At 39.4% G+C, this 24,837-nt stretch overlaps 1 protein-coding gene across 5 annotated transcripts in view; it reads right to left on the bottom strand.

Moving 5' to 3' along the window:
* The window catches only part of SSH2 (slingshot protein phosphatase 2), a 255,835-nt gene that overhangs the window by 174,115 nt on the left and 56,883 nt on the right, over positions 1–24,837 (bottom strand). For 3 of the 5 annotated variants that reach the window (XM_042916299.1, XM_042916298.1, XM_042916302.1), the window contains one exon: positions 23,718–23,798. The exons of the other annotated variants lie outside the window; for them this stretch is intronic. In XM_042916299.1, coding sequence (XP_042772233.1) covers positions 23,718–23,798 — 81 coding nt within the window. The remainder of the gene's footprint in view (positions 1–23,717; positions 23,799–24,837) is intronic. 5 annotated transcript variants of the gene reach the window in all.

Here is a 24,837-nt window from a genome sequence, read left to right as displayed (position 1 = left end):
TGCTTATTACTCAGGATGTTTTTCAGTCTCAAGTAATTTAAAAAGCCACCCCAAAATGGCCTAAACAATAAAGAAAAGTTTCATCTTAATTCTGTAGCTGAACTTTATCAACAATGCAGTTTTTCCCATCTTTTGGCTCTGCCATCCTGATTGTAGCAGCGTTTCTCTCAGGCTAATATGGTCCCAAGATAACTGCCACATTCAAGGTCCATCACATATATATCCAGCAACAGTCAGCTGAAGAAAACAGCTCTTTTCCTGTGTCTCTTCAGTACAAGGAAAATTGTCCCAGAAGCCTCCCTGCAACCCTACCTCCTCCAGCTTCCCCTCTCATCTCACTGCTTTGACCTGATCACATGGTTAAGCCAACCATTAGCAAAGGGATGGCACCCTCAGACTGGCTGTTAATGAAACAACAAATAATTTTATTTTCAACAATAAATAGCCTTTATTTGCCTACTTAAACCAGTTTTCTATTACTCTAAACCAAGAATCCTGACAAATACATTATGCACCACATTTTCCCATGTGCACAATCAAGGAGAAGAATGGGAAAATTTGTTTCTTTCCATTTTACAGGTAGAATTACCCAATGTGCTCTGCCCATGAGAATATGCTGCCCTTCACACAAACTGGACAATCCAACACAGATACTGAAGATTACAATAAATAAATAAAAAGAATAGGTGTGTGTCAGTGTCTGTGTGTGTATGATTTTTTTCTTACAATAAAATATTCCCCAAAATTTTGGTGAAAAATTTTATACATCTGCCTTTAAAGTCTAGCACTGTGGGCATGTTTTGTGTGGCATGAACAAATGACACTGCCTCAAAGAGGCGTGGCTCAAAGAGGATGTTCATGCCCACAGAGCTCATTGCTGCCTATATTACACACACACTCACTCTGCAACGACAGCAGCTTCCTTGATGGTTATCTGCCAAGGGTTCTGTTAATTCCAAGGCTTCCCGACTGATACTACATGACTGCAAATCAGGCTTTTGTTCAATCTGTCCTTAAACCATTCCCTCCTACCTGTCTGGTTTCTCTATTTTCAGAGAGCAAGGCCTAGTTAAGGAGATACCCCACTGTCCAGGCCACATAAGAGAAGCTGTCATGGGCAAGGCCAGAATGCTTACATAGTGTCTGAGTTTTAAACACCTGTCATTATAGACTTTGTCCTGCCACATAATATGAAACAAGGCAACTGTAATTTGGTCAGGGGTCACAGTCCTAAAAGCAGGTTTAATTCCTGTATAGTAGACAAGGAAACACTGCTGTTTACTTCTAGCCTGTACGTTAATATGGAACTAAGATAACTATTTATACTAAATATTTTAAGAATCTCATTCTGAGGACACTGGTATTTTGAGATGTTATATACCAAAATATTTCTTCACCTGAAATGTTTAGAGAATTTTAATATAGAAAAATGTATTCCATATGGATATCAAATCAGATCAGCTAGAAAAACATATAGCATCAAAGTCTTAGTGGCTTAAAATAATAACAGTTTCTCATTTATGCTATATGTCAATCTTAGATTAGTGGAGATTCTACTCCATGTTACCCTCACTCACCAAGGACATGACTGGTCACTATGGCAGGGAGAATGGAATATAACAAATCATTCATCAGCTCTTAAGACTTAAAGACTTCCACCTAGAAGTGACAAAAGTCACAAATTTCATTTGCCAAAGTATTTCACGTCACCGTGGCTGTATAATTCCACAGTTATCTGGAGTAAGGAGAACCGGAAATACTAGCAAACACAAATGACTACCCCAGTAACAGATAAGGATACTGTATTATACAGATGCTTTTGGTTACAGGCAATCTGACTTAAAAACAAAAAACAAAAAGTAGTAGTTAGGTAGTGGTTCGCATAACTGGTAAATGTAAGGGGGACTCAGAAATGCAATGATGTTATTAGATCTCCATCTTCCCCTCTCTCCCTTTGGACTCTTTCTTCTTATTCTTAGGCAGACTCCATGTGGTAGTAAGATGACCATAAACCACACCAAGCATGTATCACTCTCTTAATCAGAAAGTCCAGAAAGAAAGAACTAAACCTTTTTTACCACCAGCATCTGTATCTGTCTCTTAACATACTCCGATGGGCCCAGCTTGGGTCATATGCTACTCTGAACCAACCATGGAATCTAGGGAAAATGGGTACTTTGACCAGCTTGACATGGGTCTATTGACATATGGCTGTCCTAATGGTAGCAAAGTAGGGCCAAGGGATTGTCAGCCCCCCCAGAATCACACAGAATAGAACAGACAAGCTACTAAAAGGAAAGCAGACCATACCAAAAAAGCAGCAGCTATCTAACTAGAGCACTCTGTTATTTCATTTCCTTCATCATTTCCTGCAACTGTGATGACACATGTGAGATTAATTCTATAAACATAAACTCGTGGTCTTGGCTTTCATATTACAAATTGTTGCTGATGTTAAGCCAGATCCGTTGTAAAAACATAGGAGGGAACATACACAGGTAAATCCGAGGACAAAATTTCTTTAAGTTATTTTGTATAAGGCTCCTCTGAGTATAAATCCAAGCAGTTAACAAGGAAATTTCCTCTTACACAACCAACACCAACACAATGGACGTTTTTTGAGATAACCGGATAAATAACATGACAACACGATTATTACGCTTACAAGTAAGAGGATCAAAGATGGGAAGTAGCCTCCCAAGGTCACAGACAACATGCAGTCATACTAGGATTTGAACCCAGCACTTCTCTTGGCGGAGGCAGAACGTGAAATTGTAACAGGCATCAGACTATAAGCTTTATAGGGCAGAGCTTTTGGTTTGGTTCACAGATGTCTCTAGAGCAAGTAGAACAGTGTGTGGCACACACTAAGTGGTTGATAACAAAGCGTAAGGATTAAGTTCCTTTTCTTATTTTAAGAAACAGTCAACAGCAATAAGATAAACTTGGTTTTCTCACATTGTTATTCTTCTAAAATTTGAGTAAACAAATTTCTACAGAAATAAAATGTCCAGCTCCCAGGAAGTTCCAGGCAACACAAACTGTGACTTGGTACTTTCCTCAGTGTTGCTTCTTGAAGCTGAGCAGGACAAACACAAAACAATGAAAAAGAAAAAGAAAACAGAATGAAAGGGAACATTAAAAAAATCAACATGGTTATAACATCTGTATATGAACATTTTTCTAGATTAACATAAGTCCACACTACCTTAGGTTTTAGTAGTAATGCTATATAACGCGTTACTTAATAATTTTAAAGAAGGTAGTTACATATGGTAAAACCTCCGTTTATCTTCTTGCAACAGCTGGTAAAGCCCTGTTTTTGGCCAATTCTTTCTCACTCAACACCCTTTCCACTGCCAGAACAATTTAGCTGATTCTTTTGGGTATTCCCTTAGAGCACAGAGCGACAGAAAAAACAGCTATACAGGTGGAGCCATCATGTTGGACAAGAGAAGGAACAAGACACAAAGCTCACTTTCATTTTTAAAATGGAATTATTCACCATCTGTGAACCATTTCACCACAGGAAGTCTCTGACAAATTCAGTAAGTAAACGTGATTGCAGTGAACTCTCATTGACTACATGAGAAATGTTAAATTTTTTCTTTTGTAGCACTTGGCAGCAAAACTCCCTTCAAAATCTTGCCCTCTTATGTTCTCAAGCTAGAAGACAATTTTTAAACACAAAACAAAGGATTTCCGGCAGGGTCTGAATCCACTGCAAACTTTCAGAATAGATTCCCACCTACCCAAAACCCCCAGGACCCTCATGAAAGATGACATGCTTCAGCCACTCTCTCCAGTTCCACAAAATGGATCAAAGGATAAATGTATAATTTTAGAGAACAGGCTAAAGATAGCAAAAGTCAGGCGGTGAGAATTTCTGTAGGCATGTGATATGGCAAACTTTAAAGTGAAAGAGAAAACACATTTTCTGTGTATTAATTTCTCAGAAAATATTAAATTGAAAGATCCCAGTTTTCAAGCCTAGAATTATATCTCACTGAATGAAGAAATCAATGGCATTTAATCTTTTGTGGAGCTGGAACAATCTATTTTGGAAAGGCAGCTTTTGGGGGAGACATTATTAACATTTCAAATACTGTCAACAATTAACCTCTATCAACCTGAAGCTTTGCTCAGCAGTATAATTACACACATTAGTTACCTAGTATTGTGGGAAACAAAGAAATACAGATGTTTCCAAGCAACTAACTACATTCTGTTGGGCTTCCTGTGTCAGATCTTCACATTGGTGTTTGTAAAAAATCAGCTTTAAAAATTTTTTTAATGTTTATTTTTGAGAGAAAGGGAGAGAGAGAGAGCGAGCGTGAGCAGGGGAGGAGCAGAGAGAGAAAGGGGGACAGTGGATCTGAAGCAGGCTCCAGGCTCTGAGCTGACAGCAGACAGCCTGACAGGGCTCAAACCCACGAGCCGAGAGATCATGACCTGAGCCAAAGTCGGTCACTTAACCGACTGAACCACCTAGTCACCCCTGTAAAAAGCCAGCTTTAAAGCAAAACCATAGCTAGGGTTCAAGGGAACAACCATTCCTCAGCTTCTATTTCCATCTTCAAATGACATTTGTAAAAGTAAAACAAAAGCATGATGTTTCCTTACCAGTTGACGACACTAGATTCCTACAGTCCAGTGGTGGTAGCGAGGCAAATCCACACATGACCTCCAGATGGAAAGCTACTCCATCGACCACCAAGAATGGGCGGTTCTCAGAGGAACAGATGAACCCTTTGTGAGACTGTTGGATTATAACAGTGGCTAACATTTATTATAGGCTTATAATAAGCCAGGCCTTAATCTAAGCGTTTGCAGGCATTATTTCATTTAATCTTCACAATAATCCCATAAGGCAAGTATGTTATTTATTATTTCCATTCTTTGGATGAGCAAATTAAGACTTATAGATGGAAAGTAACTTATCCAGGGTCATACACTTTTCACCACCACACCATACTGACTTTCTGGTCAATTTCCCTCTTATTAAGCATGCCATCCTCCAACAAATTAGTTAATCAAATCAAATCACAAAAAAGCAAACAGCCATAGACAGTTGGGGCTTTGTTTTTCTGCACATTCTCCAGAGTAAAACCAGGTAGATCTTTTTAAAATGTTAACTGGTTCACTCCCCAGCTCTTCAATGGCTTCTTATTGTTTAAGGAATAAAGACCAAGATCCTTAATTTAGTTTACAAGAGTCTTCACCATCTGGCCTTTGCGGACCTCCCTAGCATCATCTTGAATTATTTCCTCCCTTATTTTCTATTTTCCAACCTCATTGGCCTCCTTTTGGTTCCTTGAATTTGCCATAGATTTCCTGACCTGTATTTCTTTCCCCACTCTCTCCACCCAGTTTTCTAGTTGACTTTGACTCATCTTTCAGTGTACCACTCAAAACACTCGTTCTCCAAGGAAGCTCTCTTTTTGACCACTAACACTTAAGGAAGTCAGGTTCAGCTTGCTATAATCTCATAGTATGGTGTACTTTCCCCTTTTCAGAATCCATCACGATTATAATTTAAATATTCAATGTAGAATTAGTTGCTTAATGCCACTTTTTCTACTAGAATATAAGTTTCAAAGGGAGGAACCCTTTGAAATGTTTGCCATAAGCATCATTATATCCCAGCAACCAGAACAGTGTCCAGCACATAGGAGGTACTCTACATATTTACTGGCTGAAAGAATAATGAGTGAAAGGTAACCATATACACAAGAAATAGAAACTAAGGTCATGCCCTTAAGGCACAGGGGTCAGGCAAAGAAGTGTGACTATAGTCAATGAAGGAAGTACCAAGGCCAGTTCTGCTCCACTTTTGGTATTGTGCCGAGTGCTGCTCCCTGTTGAGCCGGTTTAAATAGTTCAAGATACAGCCATAGAACCAGACCAGTGGAAACCATGAATGGAGAGGGAAATGAAACGGTAGGGCTTTAAAATATAACTTAGGGGCGCCTGGGTGGCTGAGTCAGTTAAGCGTCCGACTTCAGCTCAGGTCATGATCTCGTAGTTCGTGGGTTCAAGCCCCACGTCAGGCTCTGTGCTGACAGCTCAGAGCCTGGAGTTTGTTTCGGATCCTGTGTATCGTTCTCTCTCTGCCTCTCCTCTGCTTGTGCTCTGTTTCTCTCTGTCTTTCAAAAATGAATAAACATTATAAAAAAATTAAAAATATATATATATAACTTAATGAGAGATAGAGCTGATCATAAGACCCGGAACTAACTCATATGGTAGAATTTAAATTATTATGACACACATCACAGTGGGTTTTAATTGGTGTTTACTTGTTATATGTAGCTCATAACAGGAAGGCCATAAATTCTGAGTGTCAGAATTGTTCAATATAGTCCTGGCTGTTCTGTAGCTCACTTTTAAGACATCTAAAAATGGCCCTGGTAAAGGTCTGCTAGTGTTAAAGAAGCTCTTTGAGAAGGGAAAAAACTGTTATATACCAAAAATTGAAAAGACGCCCCACCTCCCATGAAGATCACTGAGCACTTCTACAGATATAACTTGTACACTAATTAGTTCCAAGGCTCTTCACAGTAACCTGGAGAGATTCAGGCTTAAACTGTGTAGGTGAAAGTAAAGAGGTATGTGTGATAAAGAGACTGTTTATTCCATATATTAACTTAGGGCAAACACAGTACTTCTTACCCTCTCATCTTTAAGACTATGAGTAGGGGACTCTAGGGACTCTGGCTTAGCTGAGTCCTGATTACTTGATTTTTAAAAAATGTTTATTTATTTATTTTTGAGACAGAACATGTGGGGGAGAGGCAGAAATAGGGGGAGACAGAGGATCAGAAGCAGGCTCTGCACTGTTTGATGTGGGGGCCAATCATGAACTGTGAGATCATGACCTGAGCCGAAGTCAGATGCTTAACCAACTGAGCCACCCAGGGGCCCCTGGATAACTTGATTTTTAAAAATCTAAATTAAAAAAAAAAAAAAAAAAGCACTGTCTTTAAAATATGAATAAGACAACTCTGATATTCCAAAAGGCTTTCACATCCTCACCATTTGAATGAAACTTCTTATATTTAAGGCTTCTTCTGTGTTTCCTCTTTTTGTTATTTATTTATATAGTTTTAATGTAGTTATAATCAGAGTATACATGTAAATTTTGTTCATTTTTATTTCTTTTAATTTAAATTTTATTTAAAAAATGTTTATTGAGGGGGAGAGAGAGAGAGAGAGAGAGAGAGCAAGAATGCAAGTGGGGGAGATTCAGAGAGAAAGGGAGAGAGAGAATCCCAAGCAGGATCCTGACACGGGGCTCAATCTCACTAAGATCACTACCTGAGCTGAAGTCAAGAATCAGATACTTAACTGACTGAGCCACCCAAAGCCCCAAGATTTTTTTTTTATTTTTAAGTTATCCCTACACCCAGTGTGGGGCTCAAACTTACAACCCTGAGATCAAGAGTTGTATGCTCTACTGACTTGAGCCAGCCAGGCATCCCAAATTTTGTTCATTTAAAAAAAATTTTTTTTTAACATTTATGTATTTTTGAGAGACAGACAGAGTGTGAGTGGGGAGGGGCAGAGAGAGAGGGGGAGACTCTAGAGCTGACTCCAGGATCTGAGCTGTTAGCACAGAGCCCAAAGCAAGGGCTTGAACTCACAAACTACAAGATCATGACCTGAGCCAAAGTCAGACACTTAACTGACTGAGCCACCCAGGCGCCTCCAAATTTTGTTCATTTGTAAACTTGACATATCAAGTAAGTAATGAATTATTCTCTTCTTGTGCCACATTGTACTTAGTACACACATCTACTCCATTATTGTACTTACCATACTATATTTTAATAATCTTATTTAGGTATCTCTTTTTCTAGGCTGTGGGTGTTTAAGGAAAAGAGATGTCTTATTTCTTTTAAAATAATGTTTGTAAGGGGTGCCTGGGTGGCTCAGTCAGTTGAGCATTGACTTCAGCTCAGGTCATGATCTCATGGTTTGTGAATTCAAGCCCCGCATTGGGTTCTGTGCTGACAGCTCAGAGCCTGGAGCCTCCTTCAGATTCTGTCTCCTTCTTCTGCCCCTCCTCTGCTCATGCTGTCTTTCTTTCAAAAGTAACATTAAAAAAATTTTTTTTAAGAAAATAAATAAAATAATATTTGTGGGATGAATGAATGAATGAATGGCGACTATGAAATTCTGTTCTACTCCTCTTTTTCAATTATTTTAGCATTTTTTAAAATGTTTATTTTTGAGAGAGACAGAGCACCAAGTGGGGGAGGGGCAGAGAGAGGGAGACACAGAATCCAAAGCAGGCTCCAGGTTCTGAGCTGTCAGCATAAAGTCTGATGCAGGGCTCAAACCCATGAGCCTCGAGATCTTGACCTGAACCAAAGTTGGACACTTAACCAACTATGCCACCCAGGTGTCCCTTATTTTAGTATTTTTTAAAAGTAGGTATCGGAGAGAGGGAAGATGGCGGCGTAGGAGGACGCTGGGCTCACCGCGCGTCCTGCTGATCACTTAGATTCCACCTACACCTGCCTAAATAACCCAGAAAACCGCCAGAGGATTAGCAGAACGGAGTCTCTGGAGCCAAGCACAGACGAGAGGCCCACGGAAGAGGGTAGGAAGGGCGGCGAGGCGGTGTGCGCTCCACGGACTGGCGGGAGGGAGCCAGGGCGGAGGGGCGGCTCGCCGGCCAAGCAGAGCCCCCCCCCCCCCCCCCCCCCCCCGAGTCTGGCTGGCAAAAGCGGAGGGGCCTGACAGACTGTGTTCCGACAGCAAGCGCGACTTAGCGTCTGGGAGGTCATAAGTTAACAGCTCTGCTCAGAAAGCGGGAAGGCTGGAGGACAAAGGGAGGGAGAGCTGCTGAGCCCCCGGACGACAGAGCTCAGTTTGGTGGGGAACAAAGGCGCTCGCCAGCGCCATCTCCCCCGCCCATTCCCCAGCCAAAATCCCAAAGGGAACCAGTTCCTGCCAGGGAACTTGCTCGCTCTGCGCAAACACCCAACTCTGTGCTTCTGTGGAGCCAAACCTCCGGCAGCGGATCTGACTCCCTCCCGCTGCCACAGGGCCCCTCCTGAAGTGGATCACCTAAGGAGAAGCGAGCTAAGCCTGCCCCTCCTGCCCCCATGCACCTTGCCTACCCACCCCAGCTAATACGCCAGATCCCCAGCACCACAAGCCTGGCAGTGTGCAAGTAGCCCAGATGGGCCACGCCACCCCACAGTGAATCCCGCCCCTAAGAGAGGGGAAGAGAAGGCACACACCAGTCTGACTATGGCCCCAGCGGTGGGCTGGGGGCAGACATCAGGTCGGACTGCGGCCCCGCCCACCAACTCCAGTTATACACTACAGCACAGGGGAAGTGCCCTGCAGGTCCTCACCACTCCAGGGACTATCCAAAATGACCAAACGGAAGAATTCCCCTCAGAAGAATCTCCAGGAAATAACAACAGCTAATGAACTGATCAAAAAGGATTTAAATAATATAACAGAAAGTGAATTTAGAATAATAGTCATAAAATTAATCGCTGGGCTTGAAAACAGTATAGAGGACAGCAGAGAATCTCTTGCCACAGAGATCAAGGGACTAAGGAACAGTCACGAGGAGCTGAAAAGTGCTTTAAACGAAACGCAAAACAATATGGAAACGACGACAGCTCGGATTGAAGAGGCAGATAAAATTATGGAAAAAGAGGAAGCTGAGAGAAAGAGAGATAAAAAAAATCCAGGAGTATGAGGGGAAAATTAGAGAACTAAGCGATACACTAAAAAGAAATAATATACGCATAATTGGTATCCCAGAGGAGGAAGAGAGAGGGAAAGGTGCTGAAGGGGTACTTGAAGAAATTATAGCTGAGAACTTCCCTGAACTGGGGAAGGAAAAAGGCATTGAAATCCAAGAGGCACAGAGAACTCCCTTCAGACATAACTTGAATCGATCTTCTGCACGACATATCATAGTCAAACTGGCAAAATACAAGGATAAAGAGAAAATTCTGAAAGCAGCAAGGGATAAACGTGCCCTCACATATAAAGGGAGACCTATAAGACTCGTGACTAATCTCTCTTTTGAAACTTGGCAGGCCAGAAAGGCTTGGCACGAGATCTTCAGTGTGCTAAACAGAAAAAATATGCAGCCGAGAATCCTTTATCCAGCAAGTCTGTCATTTAGAATAGAAGGAGAGATAAAGGTCTTCCCAAACAAACAAAAACTGAAGGAATTTGTCACCACTAAACCAGCCCTACAAGAGATCCTAAGGGGGATCTTGTGAGACAAAGTACCAGAGACATCACTACAAGCATAAAACATACAGACATCACAATGACTCTAAACCCGTATCTTTCTATAATAACACTGAATGTAAATGGATTAAATGTGCCAACCAAAAGACATAGGGTATCAGAATGGATAAAAAAACAAGACCCATCTACTTGCTGTCTACAAGAGACTCATTTTAGACCTGAGGACACCTTTAGATTGAGAGTGAGGGGATGGAGAACTATTTATCATGCTACTGGAAGCCAAAAGAAAGCTGGAGCAGCCATACTTATATCAGACAAACTAGACTTTAAATTAAAGGCTGTAACAAGAGATGAAGAAGGGCATTATATAATAATTACAGGGTCTATCCATCAGGAAGAGCTAACAATTATAAATATCTATGCGCCGAATACTGGAGCCCCCAAATATATAAAACAATTACTCATAAACATAAGCAACCTTATTGATAAGAATGTGGTAATTGCAGGGCACTTTAACACTACACTTACAGAAATGGATAGATCATCTAGACACACGGTCAATAAAGAAACAAGGGCCCTGAATGATACATTGGATCAGATGGACTTGACAGATATATTTAGAACTCTGCATCCCAAAGCAACAGAATATACTTTCTTCTCGAGTGCACATGGAACATTCTCCAAGATAGATCATATACTGGGTCACAAAAGAGCCCTTCATAAGTTTACAAGAATTGAAATTATACCATGCATACTTTCAGACCACAATGTTATGAAGCTTGAAGTCAACCACAGGAAAAAGTCTGGAAAACCTCCAAAAGCATGGAGGTTAAAGAACACCCTACTAACGAATGAGTGGGTCAACCAGGCAATTAGAGAAGAAATTAAAAAATATATGGAAACAAACGAAAATGAAAATACAACAATCCAAACGCTTTGGGATGCAGCGAAGGCAGTCCTGAGAGGAAAATACATTGCAATCCAGGCCTATCTCAAGAAACAAGAAAAATCCCAAATACAAAATCTAACAGCACACCTAAAGGAAATAGAAGCAGAACAGCAAAGGCAGCCTAAACCCAGCAGAAGAGAAATAATAAAGATCAGAGCAGAAATAAACAATATAGAATCTAAAAAAACTGTAGAGCAGATCAACGAAACCAAGAGTTGGTTTTTTGAAAAAATAAACAAAATTGACAAACCTCTAGCCAGGCTTCTCAAAAAGAAAAGGGAGATGACCCAAATAGATAAAATCATGAATGAAAATGGAATTATTACAACCAATCCCTCAGAGATACAAACAATTATCAGGGAATACTATGAAAAATTATATGCCAACAAATTGGACAACCTGGAAGAAATGGACAAATTCCTAAACACCCACACTCTTCCAAAACTCAATCAGGAGGAAATAGAAAGCTTGAACAGACCCATAACCAGTGAAGAAATTGAATCGGTTATCAAAAATCTCCCAACAAATAAAGAGTCCAGGACCAGATGGCTTCCCAGGGGAGTTCTATCAGACGTTTAAAGCAGAGATAATACCTATCCTTCTCAAGCTATTCCAAGAAATAGAAAGGGAAGGAAAACTTCCAGACTCATTCTATGAAGCCAGTATTACTTTGATTCCTAAACCAGACAGAGACCCAATAAAAAAAGAGAACTACAGGCCAATATCCCTGATGAATATGGGTGCAAAAATTCTCAATAAGATACTAGCAAATTGAATTCAACGGCATATAAACAGAATTATTCACCATGATCAAGTGGGATTCATTCCTGGGATGCAGGGCTGGTTCAACATTCGCAGATCAATCAACGTACATCACATTAACAAAAAAAAAGAGAAGAACCATATGATCCTGTCAATCGATGCAGAAAAGGCCTTTGACAAAATCCAGCACCCTTTCTTAATAAAAACCCTTGAGAAAGTCGGGATAGAAGGAACATACTTAAAGATCATAAAAGCCATTTATGAAAAGCCCACAGCTAACATCATCCTCAATGGGGAAAAACTGAGAGCTTTTTCCCTGAGATCAGGAACACGACAGGGATGCCCACTCTCACCGCTGTTGTTTAACATAGTGCTGGAAGTTCTAGCATCAGCAATCAGACAACAAAAGGAAATCAAAGGCATCCAAATTGGCAAAGATGAAGTCAAGCTTTCGCTTTTTGCAGATGACATGATATTATACATGGAAAATCCGATAGACTCCACCAAAAATCTGCTAGAACTGATACATGAATTCAGCAAAGTTGCAGGATACAAAATCAATGTACAGAAATCAGTTGCATTCTTATACACTAACAATGAAGCAACAGAAAGACAAATAAAGAAACTGATCCCATTCACAATTGCACCAAGAAGCATAAAATACCTAGGAATAAATCTAACCAAAGATGTAAAAGATCTGTATGCTGAAAACTATAGAAAGCTTATGAAGGAAATTGAAGAAGATATAAAGAAATGGAAAGACATTCCCTGCTCATGGATTGGAAGAATAAATATTGTCAAAATGTCAATACTATCCAAAGCTGTCTACACATTCAATGCAATCCCAATCAAAATTGCACCAGCATTCTTCTCAAAACTAGAACAAGCCATCCTAAAATTCATATGGAATCACAAAAGGCCCCGAATAGCCAAAGTAATTTTGAAGAAGAAGACCAAAGCAGGAGGCATCACAATCCCAGACTTAAGCCTCTACTACAAAGCTGTAATCATCAAGACAGCATGGTATTGGCACAAAAACAGACACATAGACCAATGGAATAGAATAGAAACCCCAGAACTAGACCCACAAACGTATGGGCAACTCATCTTTGACAAAGCAGGAAAGAATATCCAATGGAAAAAAGACAGTCTCTTTAACAAATGGTGCTGGGAGAACTGGACAGCAACATGCAGAAGGTTGAAACTAGACCACTTTCTCACACCATTCACAAAAATAAACTCAAAATGGATAAAGGACCTGAATGTGAGACAGGAAACCATCAAAACCTTAGAGGAGAAAGCAGGAAAAGACCTCTCTGACCTCAGCCGTAGCAATCTCTTACTCGGCACATCCCCAAAGGCAAGGGAATTAAAAGCAAAAATGAATTACTGGGACCTTATGAAGATAAAAAGCTTCTGCACAGCAAAGGAAACAACCAACAAAACTAAAAGGCAACCAACGGAATGGGAAAAGATATTTGCAAATGACATATCGGACAAAGGGCTAGTATCCAAAATCTGTAAAGAGCTCACCAAACTCCACACCCGAAAAACAAATAACCCAGTGAAGAAATGGGTAGAAAACATGAATAGACACTTCTCTAAAGAAGACATCCGGATGGCCAACAGGCACATGAAAAGATGTTCAACGTCGCTCCTTATCAGGGAAATACAAATCAAAACCACACTCAGATATCACCTCACGCCAGTCAGAGTGGCCAAAATGAACAAATCAGGAGACTATAGATGCTGGAGAGGATGTGGAGAAACGGGAACCCTCTTGCACTGTTGGTGGGAATGCAAATTGGTGCAGCCGCTCTGGAAAGCAGTGTGGAGGTTCCTCAGAAAATTAAAAATAGACCTACCCTATGACCCAGCAATAGCACTGCTAGGAATTTATCCAAGGGATACAGGAGTACTGATGCATAGGGGCACTTGTACCCCAATGTTTATAGCAGCACTCTCAACAATAGCCAAATTATGGAAAGAGCCTAAATGTCCATCAACTGATGAATGGATAAAGAAATTGTGGTTTATATACACAATGGAATACTACGTGGCAATGAGAAAGAATGAAATATGGCCTTTTGTAGCAACGTGGATGGAACTGGAGAGTGTGATGCTAAGTGAAATAAGCCATACAGAGAAAGACAGATACCATATGGTTTCACTCTTATGTGGATCCTGAGAAACTTAACAGAAACCCATGGGGGAGGGGAAGGAAAAAAAAAAAAAAAAGAGGTTAGAGTGGGAGAGAGCCAAAGCATAAGAGACTGTTAAAAACTGAGAACAAACTGAGGGTTGATGGGGGGTGGGAGGGAGGGGAGGGTGGGTGATGGGTATTGAGGAGGGCACCTTTTGGGATGAGCACTGGGTGTTGTATGGAAACCAATTTGACAATAAATTTCATATATTAAAAAAATAAATAAATAAAAGTAGGTATCATTTGCACATGGTACACAATTAAAAAAAACAGCAACATGATGAACATTAAATAGGTCTCCATCTCACGTCCATTCCTTGAGCCAACAGGTTCTTCTCCCTAAACACAATTGCCGTTTTTAAAATTATTTTTAAAGTTATTTTTATTTATTTTGAGAGAGAGATAGAGAGCAAGCAGGGGAGGGGCAGAGAGAGAGGGAGACAGAATCCCAGGCAGGCTTGAAGGCGATGTTCTCAATGCGGGGCTCAAACTCATGAACGCGAGATCATGACCTGAGCTGAAGTTGAGTCAGATCCTTAATAGACTAAGCCACAGGCACCCCACTGTTTTAAATTTTTTTTTTAATTTTTTTTTAACGTTTATTTATTTTTGAAAGAGAGAGACAAAGCATGAACGGGGGAGGGGCAGGGAGAGAGGGAGACACAGAATCGGAAGCAGGCTCCAGGCTCTGAGCCGTCAGCCCAGAGCCCGACGTGGGGCTCGAACTCACGGACCGCGAGATCGTGACCTGAGCTGAAGTCGGACGCTCAACCGACTGAGCCACCCAGGCGCCCCTTAAATTTTTATATATATTACCAGATACAATCTATGCATATTTAAGGATCTAAATATATTCTTTTTCCTCTAATTGTTTTTCACACAAATGAAACACACACACTGCTTTGCATTTTGGTATTTCAACAACAGAAGACAACTCCATATTAGCTGATATGGAAACACCTTGATAGGCATCTAGGATATTTCAATTTTTTTGTCATTATAAATAGCAAGTTTATATTCAAATTTGTCAAATTCATTTACATTGCAAGGAATATCCTTCAATATATGAAATTTCACATATATAGGAATATTTCTGGAGGATAAATTCCTAATGAAATTTCTAGAGTAAATGCTATTGGCATACAGAATTTTAATAAATATTTCCAAAATGTCCTCTTATTCTAATTTAGAGTCCACCAACAATATACAGCATTGCTGTTTCCCCTAAGTACCTGCCAACACAATGCAGTATCATACTTATATGACCTTTGCTGATCTGATTGGTAAATAATTGGTATGAGGACTACTGAATGTTTTCTCATATGGTGAAGAGCCATTTATATATCTTTCTGTGAAACTCTGTTAATTTCTTTTGCACATGTTCTATTGTGTGTCTGATCTTAAAAAAATTATATAACACATTACATATTATAGAAATTAGCTCTTTTGTCATATGTGTTGAAAATCTTTTTCCAACGTGTTGTCTTGTGATTTTATTTATAGAATCTTCTAATGTAGAATTTTTGGCTTTATGTATTTGAATTTATCAATGTTTTCTTTTATGGTCCCTGGGTTTTGTGTCTAATATTAACCACAGTTTACTTAACCATTCCCTTTCTCCTATTATTAAATATAGTCACTAAAATTTTAGTACTACACTATTTAAATAATTTCTTCAGAGGAAGTTTTCAAGAATTAGATTTCAGGGTCATAGAGTTTCAACGTAATTATAACTTTTGACTGAACTGTCAGATTGCCAGGATTTACAATCTTTACCAGTATAATCATCAAGTTAAGATATAGACATGAATATCATGCACAGACCTTTTCCAAACATAAATTTATACTAAGCACTATTCAAATCTACAGTTAGGTTCATAATCCAGGGTTTAAAAACTTGTATTACACTTCTACAGAATCTAAACAGCTTAAGAACTACTGTTATTTCCTGGGAGGAAAAAGATTAAGTGGACAAATTCTTCTGGAGCAAAGGGGGAGTTCAGAGGACTCTGCTGGAAAATCCTAAGAAAGTAACTTGGCAAATTAAGCATTGCAGTAAAGGCAAAAGAAGACCGCAGCATTTAAATGCAAGGCTGTATTTCACAGTTCACTTCGTTCTTTCCCTTCCCAAGAGCAGTTTCCCTTCCTTCAACATTCTTTCCAAGTATCCTGAGGTTCTAGCCATCACGTAACACTCCTCAGTCAGCTTCTTCCATTAGATGTCTTCTGCTTGGCTCCTGGATCAGCACCTTCAAGTTCAAGTTCAAGTAAGGCCAGGAAATAAGATGTTGATCCAAAGTGGAACACCCAGTCCCAGCCCATGCATGCCAAGAGAGCACTTCCTCATGCAAATGTACCTGGTGCAATTATAGCAGAGATTTCCAGCTTCTCTGGAGCTATGTCTATCATTTGCTGAAATCCATATACAGCTTGCAATATTTTTTGCTATCCCTTCTCCTTGCTGCCTCCTAGGGCTCTCTTTAAAGAAGTATTTAGGAGGCAGATTTTTTTGGAAAGAAACATTATTATAATTTCTTATTTATAAATTTTATGATGCCCTTCTGGAAATTTGGTACGGTGTCATGACAGGAATGCTTGTCAGACCAGATAGGAGAGTCTGGCAGATTCCAAGCACATGTCTGACAGGCAGTATAGCTTAGTGAGCATAGCCTTGGAAATCAGACTTGAACTTTATCACTTCCTAAATGTGTGACACTAAGCAAATCCCTGAACAATTCTGAACTAAAATATCACCATGTTAGGGAGGCCCTTCTTGACCACCCTTTATCTAACTGGCTATTGTTTTGTTATTCTTTATTATTATTTTCCCATTTGTATTTTTCATTGCACTATCAAATTTTATAATTGAATATTTATTTGTTTTTTATTATGTGTCTTCCCCTGTAAGTTCCATTAGGGAAAGGGTTTGGTTTGTTCACCACTGGATACTCATTGCCTAGCATGGTACCTGCCACAGAGGAGACTCAAATAACTGTAGAATAAATGAGCTCAGTTTTATTATCCCTAAAACATTGTCCACATCAGAGATGCAATATGAGATAATACATGTAAAAACATTCCTACAGAGCCAGGAACATGGTTAGTGTTCAACAAATGTTAGCCATTATTTTAGTTATAGTTCTCAGCAAGTCCTGGCCTTTGTAACTCAAGCTTCCTAATTGTAAAGTGAAAGGAAAAATTACTAACCCTTCCCTGTTGCCAAAGTATACTGTGAGATTACAAAAAATAAACAGAAGGTATTAGGAGGGACTCAGAAGACAGGATCCATTAAGATTAAGAATTTGTTAAATTTACATTCTCCCATCACATTTGTCTTAATCACTGCCATCCACTGCTCTCTTCAGAGTTAGCAGTTCTTGCCTAATAGTCTGAAATTGCAAATTCACTAGAACTTTACCCCAACCACTGGGTAAAAAGATATCTGGGAGAGCAAAATAGGGTTGAGAAGGACTGTGCTTAAGTACAATAGTGGCAGCACTCTAGAGATTCACAGAAAGAATGGAGAATTAATCTGGCTATAAAATAACCTGGTGATATATCCAATTTCTGATGACACATACTATTCTACCTCTTGAAACATGAAACTTTATTATTATTAAGCTACCTCTTTTTCCCCTATACTTTTATCAATGGTGTGTCTTTACAATATCCCAAATTCAGTCTTCAGATGCCCCCAGATCTGTAATCTTATAATTCTTCCCTACGGAATTTCTAAGAACCATGATTCTTAACATTGGCTGTGTGAAGTAACCACCTACGTACCTTGTAAAGAATACAGATGTCCAAGACCCACTGAATGAGAAAGTCGTTAAGGTAAGATTTGAGTCTCTATTTTTTAGAAGATCCATAGATTACTCTGGTGCAAAAACAGAGCTGAGAACCACTATTCCATTTGTCCCAACCCCCTAGCACTAGAATAACAATATTCCATTCAAAGGCAAAGGTAATCCAGCATAAGATGAAAAGTTCAAATAAGTGTCAGGCAGACCTGGCTGTCACTACCAGCATGGTACATACCTCACACAAGCCTCTTTTTCTTTAGCTTTAAATGGGAAATACTAAAAGTCCTTAACCTCAAAAATTTGGATTCAACACTAATGTGTATGAAAATCACTTAGCATGTCTGGTAAATAGTAATTGCTAAATAGATTGCTTACCTTCCAAAGGGTAACTCATTTCCAAGCTGTAATCTAAAAAAACTGTATAATTTTATTAATGAAAAATCCTACAAGTCATGCCATCTTCTGCTTTTCTTGCTTTCCTAAACCAAAATAAGGAACAAGTACACCCGAACAGGCCCTGCCTCAGATTATGGAAGCAGGATAACTCAGCTAGTTGGAGCTTTTATTTGGTTGATTTTATAAATCAGGTCAAGCTCTTGGTGTCTGCCTACAATTATCTCACTGCTACATTCTATATCCTTGTGCCAGATGTCGCCAAAGTATGTCTCTGGTCAAAAGAAGGGCCAGAAGTCAGACCAATATAAAACCAGTACAGGGGAAAGCCTGGTGTGCCTGAAGCATCATTTTGAGATTCCATTACCCAAGGCATTCCATATATGTATGCAACTTGCAAATCACTACGGTAGGCACTGTGGCAAATATAAAGAAGAATAAAAGAAAGCTTCTGGCCCTTCAATAATCATTTTACAAATTTAAATAATATATTTTAGAAATTGCCACAAGTTATTCGGACCACAAGCCAAATCAAGGGTGGTGAAGAAAAATAAAGATGGTCAAGATGTCCACTTTTTCCTCTTCCCTCACAGCACTGGATGGACTACAAACTTAAATTGTGCCCACGGACAACAGTGGCACTGTCCTGACTCTGTGGAAGACATGGTGACATCAGGGAATCCTACATCTGTCCTTGCTCTCTATTTAGCACAGAAAATGTGCCAGACCCTCTAAGTACCTTACATAAATCTTATTTAATTCTAACAACACTCTGAGACAGGTACTATTATTAATCCCATTTTACAGATGGGAGAAAGGAGGCTTAGAGAAGTGACATCATGAGCCAGGAAGTAGAGTTGCGACTCTGACCCAGGTTGTCTGAATCTTGAGCTGTAATAAAACTCACATCTCTTTGGCAACAAATTTTCTTATTTTTATCCTTTTTATATTTATGTATGTTGTCTAGTGAAATGGTATCTCTGTAAATCAGCCTGCAAAAATGGAAAAAAATACAATACCGAGAGCTAAAAGAAAAAAGGTAAATACAAACCATCAGAAATGACTAGGTGCACATACTATCAGCCTACACCATCACCACCTTCCAGCCAATTACTTTGGTTATCATTGTATCTCTGAGTTTATCTACGACCTACTGTTTAGTGTGCCTGCTCACAATATCTAGAGTCTTACAAAAGTAGATTTAATGACAATAGCAGTTCTCCCCCCTTTTCAAAAAAATTTTTTTAACGTTATTTATTTATTTTGAGAGAGACAGAGACCGTGCAAGTGGGGTGGGGCAGAGAGAGAGGGAGAGAGAAACCCAAGCAGGCTCCACACTGTCAGCGCAGAGCCTGATGTGGGGCTTGAACTCATGAACCTTGAGATCATGACCCGAGCCAAAACTGAGTCAGGCGCTTAACCGACTGAGCCACCCAGGTGCCCCAATTTTCCCCCCTTAAATATAGTTTTACTTTCTAAGCTGACAAATAATTCATTGTTTTGATCATCCCATATACCACATTCTAAAACGTAAAACATACAAGAAAAACAAGATGCTTCAGAAGAATCCTAAAGATTAAAGTGCCTTCTGTTCTCAACCCATAGGCTGACTACTCAATAGCAGGCCTTGAATTAGGGCTTGCTTATCTTAATGCTAATAACTTTTTACAATTCTTAAATTTATCTTAAACATAGGTTAAACATTCTCTCTCTCTCCAAAGCCATTTCTCCCACAAAATGACTACACATGAAAACCTCCATAGAAGTTGCCATCTAGAAGGATACTGCTATATTCTGAGACACCTGGCCTGCCCTAGAAAAGAATGCAAATCTACAGTTTAAAAATGTAAAGTATGCTACACCAAATAATTCTTACATTTTAGATTTCCCTTTTTGTCTGCCTTTTCCACATTTGATTCAAGGGTAACATTTTCTTTTTTTCTCTCTTTAATAACAGAAGACTAACACTCCTTCCTTTCACTGGGCTAATCAAACAAAATGCTGTTTTGATTGTAGGGAAGGGAAATGCATTCCCTACAAAGATATAATATCCAAGCATAGGAATGAAATAGACCATAAAAATAGTATGACCACCCATATGTGTCCCTCCTCCTGTTTGGTAGGGTGGGAGTGGGGGTCAGAAGACCAGGGGAAGGAGAGAAAGAAAGAAATTGTATCCTGAGGAAAAAAACTAACATAACAAGCATTTTCCTGACCTCCAGGCTGGGGAAGATATAACCCTGCAATGGTAATGAATCTGCTTGGTTCTAGCTGAACCCCAACAAACATGGTAATTGGAATTCCAGCTTACACAGAGCTTTTTCTCCTTTAAGGCAGGAAAGCAAGGTATGGGGATGAGGAATAGAGAGGACTCTCAGGAATCTCAGTGGCTACTGTGGCTAACAGTACCCCAACCTGCTTTAGTCACTACCTACATTCTTTCCTTTCTGAAGCCAAAGTGAAACTCCTGCAGCTAAGGCCAGTATCTTCTCCTCTGCTACCTTTTCCAGTCATACTGTCAAGCCTGCTCTGGGGGCAGGCAGTCCCTCTTCCCATTATGGAGACCTCCAACAACCCTGGACACAGCAAAGGGAACAAGAAGCTGCTTCTACCCTTTATCTGCTTCCCCAGAGGCTGAATAAGACCAGAGAAGAGGGAGAAGCTTTTCTACACTCCTCCCTTCTCTTCTAAGAAAGCCCCAAGAGATCTAAGGCAGCCATCCCCTCTTTGCCTCCAGCCAAGTTTCTTTCTACTCATCCACATATTTCTTTTCTTCTCCCCATGTACTGCATATGAATGATTTTCTCCTCTCCTTTTCATGGCTTTCCATAAAAATCCATAAAACTAAGCTGTTGAAGCATAGTTATACATTCTCCTAGGGTAGATTTTTTTAAATTCAGTTTTATTAAGGTAAAATTGACAAATAAAACTGTAAGATTCTAAGGTGTACATCATGGTGCTTTGATATACATATACATTGTGAAAAGATCCCCCTCCCCCCATCTTCAGATATTTATCTTCTCTGTGAGAACATTTAAGTTCTGCTTTTTTAGCCATGTCAAATTATCAAATGCAATGTTATCAACTATAGTCACTATGTTTTACATTAGATCTTCAGAACTTATTCATCTTATAGCTGAAAGTTTGCTCTTAGGGTAGATTCTATATTTTATGCCTAACTTCCATGGCCCTGGGCCCAGTGATTACTACGAGATAGTCAATCAGTGCTTGGAGATGAATGAATGCATGCATGCATGCATGCATGAATGAATATAGATAACCAAAGTTCATAATTCTGTTATCCTGAGATTGAAGAGAAAGTTCTTCAGTGATTGACTTTATGTGCTACTCTTCTTTACAATAGTTAACTTCTATTTCAAATAGTTATCAAGATCCCATGCAATTTCCTTTGAAGAAAATTCAAAGTGGAGATTTCAATCAGTTTGTTCTCCAAACAATTTTGTTTTCAAATTTAAGGCATCAAACTGGGAAGGAGATCTTCAACCTCCTTTGACATGAGGGTGGGAATGGGAGCTGAGGAAAGGGGGAAAACATATAGGAAATACTCCCTAAGCAACCAAATAGGAGGATAATTCAATACTTTTTAAGAGCCAGCCAAATACATGTAACCACTTTTGCCTTATAAAGAGGAAAAGATAACAAACCTGACTTAAATGAATGAAATCTGGCAATAAAATAAAGCGATCCAGAATAATCTGCAAATATACATACCCAATTAATTGTTTCTCAGAGAACCATTAAAACTAGAGTCATCTTTTCCCCACATGTGCACAACTTCATAAAAAATTTTCTTCATATAGATTGTCATACATTGGTCTCTTTAAGACAAAGTCAGCCAAAAAATAAGGCAGTCTAATCCAGAAGATGCCACTGCAGACTGAGCAAAGTAAATCTTGAGGAAACTATATAAACAGCCTTGGTACATATTCCATCAATGATGTTGCTGCCTGCTGATAATGAGAGCACTGATGACAGCACTGATGGGTGCTGAGATCTGACATCAGCGCTGCCCCTGCTTATCACACAACACTGGGCAAAGAATACAACCTTTCTACCCTCAGTTTGTCATCTGCAAAATGTTGATAATAAATGAGTGTTCATGTGAATTCATCAATGTTTTCAAGCACTAGGGAATGAGCACAGCTCCAGCTATTAGTGAGTCACAATAACTAACTTAATGCCATTTCAGACTCATCATCAACGCTGAAGGAAGTGCAACTGGGTCAGTCAATATAATAGTTGGATGAAGTCCTGAAGTAGCGATCACCTTCTCTGTGAAGTGAAGGTGAAGTAAAGAAGACAGTTTAAGAGCAGGCTAGGCTGTACTATGGTGATATACTTAGGAGGCCCTACTTACTTCGAGAGTTTCAATTGGTAAAACTTTAACATTTATAGAGTGCCTACTATATACAATAAACATCCTAAAATAGACAGGATCCAGATTTTATCATCAAGGTTTGTAGAACCTAGCATTAGCCATGGCTAGCAAAGGCAGTTATCCTGTTACAAGACATATTTAAATTTTTTAAAAGTCAATTTAAGTCCTTCTCTAACTAACTTCAGCCTGATTCAGCCTGGGCAATTTGTGGTAATTAAGCAACTATTTTGGGGGTCCAGCGAGATAAATAAATTTATAACATCTCATGAAATGTATTTAGGTAGATAGCATGATCCAGTAATTAAAACATTATTTGGCTTAACATTCTCAACAGCCAGGATGTGTTAGGTCTACGTCTGTGGGGCATAAAGGTCCAGTGGAGCACCAATACCAAGCAGTTGCCACAGGGAAAAGGAAACTACTGACCATTAAAAAATGCAAGGGGGCGCGTGGGTGGCTTACTCAGCTGAGCGTCTGACTTCAGCTCATGTCATGATCTTATGGTTTGTGAGTTCAAGCCCCACATTGGGCTCAATGCTGTCAGCGTAGAGCCCACTTTGGATTTTCTGTCCCCCTCTCTCTGCCTCACCCCTGCTTGCACTCTCTCTCTCAAAAATAAAATAAACATTAAAAAAAATTTTTTTAATGTAAAAAGCCCACTAAAACAATCATCTTTACTGAGGGAGAACTCACTCACAGGTTACAACATTTTTCTACTTTGGTAAATACACCTTGAATGGAGATTATTAGGCATACAAATATACTCATATTTATATTTATAAATATAATGCTTATATTTATATATATATACTCATTCCAAGTCCCTTATTTGCTTTCACAGACTATGTATTTTGCTGAGTGAGGCCAAACAGATGAAACAATAGGTACTGTATCTCAGTTGCATTTGAAAGCCAAGTTTACCCAAAAAGCTTTCACTTGGAATTACCAAAGGCTGTATAAAAACATATACCTACGTACATTGGAACCACTAAAGATATCTGATTCTTCACATTCACAGGAAAGTAACACTGCTGATTCACTGTCTTCCAAATGAGAACTCTGTAATACAAACAAGATTATTTCACAGATCCAGATGAATGGGGCCATAAGCCTGAGGGAAAAGCCAGCAGACATCACCGAGTCATGTTAGCTCATACGTGAGAAGCTGAAATTCTGATTAGTGATGGCTATTTTGGAAAGAATAAAGCCAACAAGTTGATTGGTTAGGTGACCAGAAAATTGATTGAGGCATGTTTGATTAGCTGAAGCATTTTCTATGGTTTCCAATTTGGGCAATGGGGTGTCCCTTTTCTGTAAAGATGGTACTACTAACTGTTTATAGTATGTCCTCTGGACTATTCCCAGAGGGTAGGCTTGTGTTCATTTATCCTCATATCCAAAGGTACATATTTAATATGACTGTTTAGAGTCAGGCTTCAGAATATAACATAGGACATGACTGGAGGTATCTAACTACTAGCCTCATCAGCCATCTTCTAACAAGTGTTTATAAGAACAGCCAAAAGATATGCCCTACCCAAGTCCACCTGATGGATGCCAGAAAACAATTTAAAACCTTTCTTCCACTGTCCAATCTCTTTTTCAAAATCTGTCTAGAAGACAGATAAGGAAAACGAGACAAAAGAGTGAAATAATTAGCTGCTAACACAAGACTATTCTTTCCTTATGACTAACAACACCACAAAAAAGAGAAGAAAAAAAGCTCCAACTCTCACCCATTAAGTTCCACCCAAATGTCTGCTGTTTGAGTAAAAGCTACTGGAAACTGAGCTATCCCTACATAAAGATGTAAATGCTTATGTCATCAAAACTTCTCACTATTGTATTATCAAGCAATTCCACTTCTGGGTATAAATCCAAAAGAGCTGAAATCAGGAAGAGGTGTCTGCACTACCATGTTCATGGCAGCACTATACACAATAGCCAAGATGATGGAATCAATCCAAATGTCCAACAACAGACAAATGGCTAAAGAAAAAGTGATATATACATACAATGGAATATTATTCAGCCTGAAAAAAAGGAAATCCTAAGTGAAATAAGCCAGTAACAGAAAGACAAATATTACACGATTCCA

This window comes from Panthera leo, chromosome E1 (assembly GCF_018350215.1).
Source record: "Panthera leo isolate Ple1 chromosome E1, P.leo_Ple1_pat1.1, whole genome shotgun sequence".
NCBI classification, from domain to species: Eukaryota; Metazoa; Chordata; class Mammalia; order Carnivora; family Felidae; genus Panthera; species Panthera leo.
Note: the sequence above shows the minus strand (reverse complement) of the source record. Positions and strands in the feature narration are given on the sequence as shown.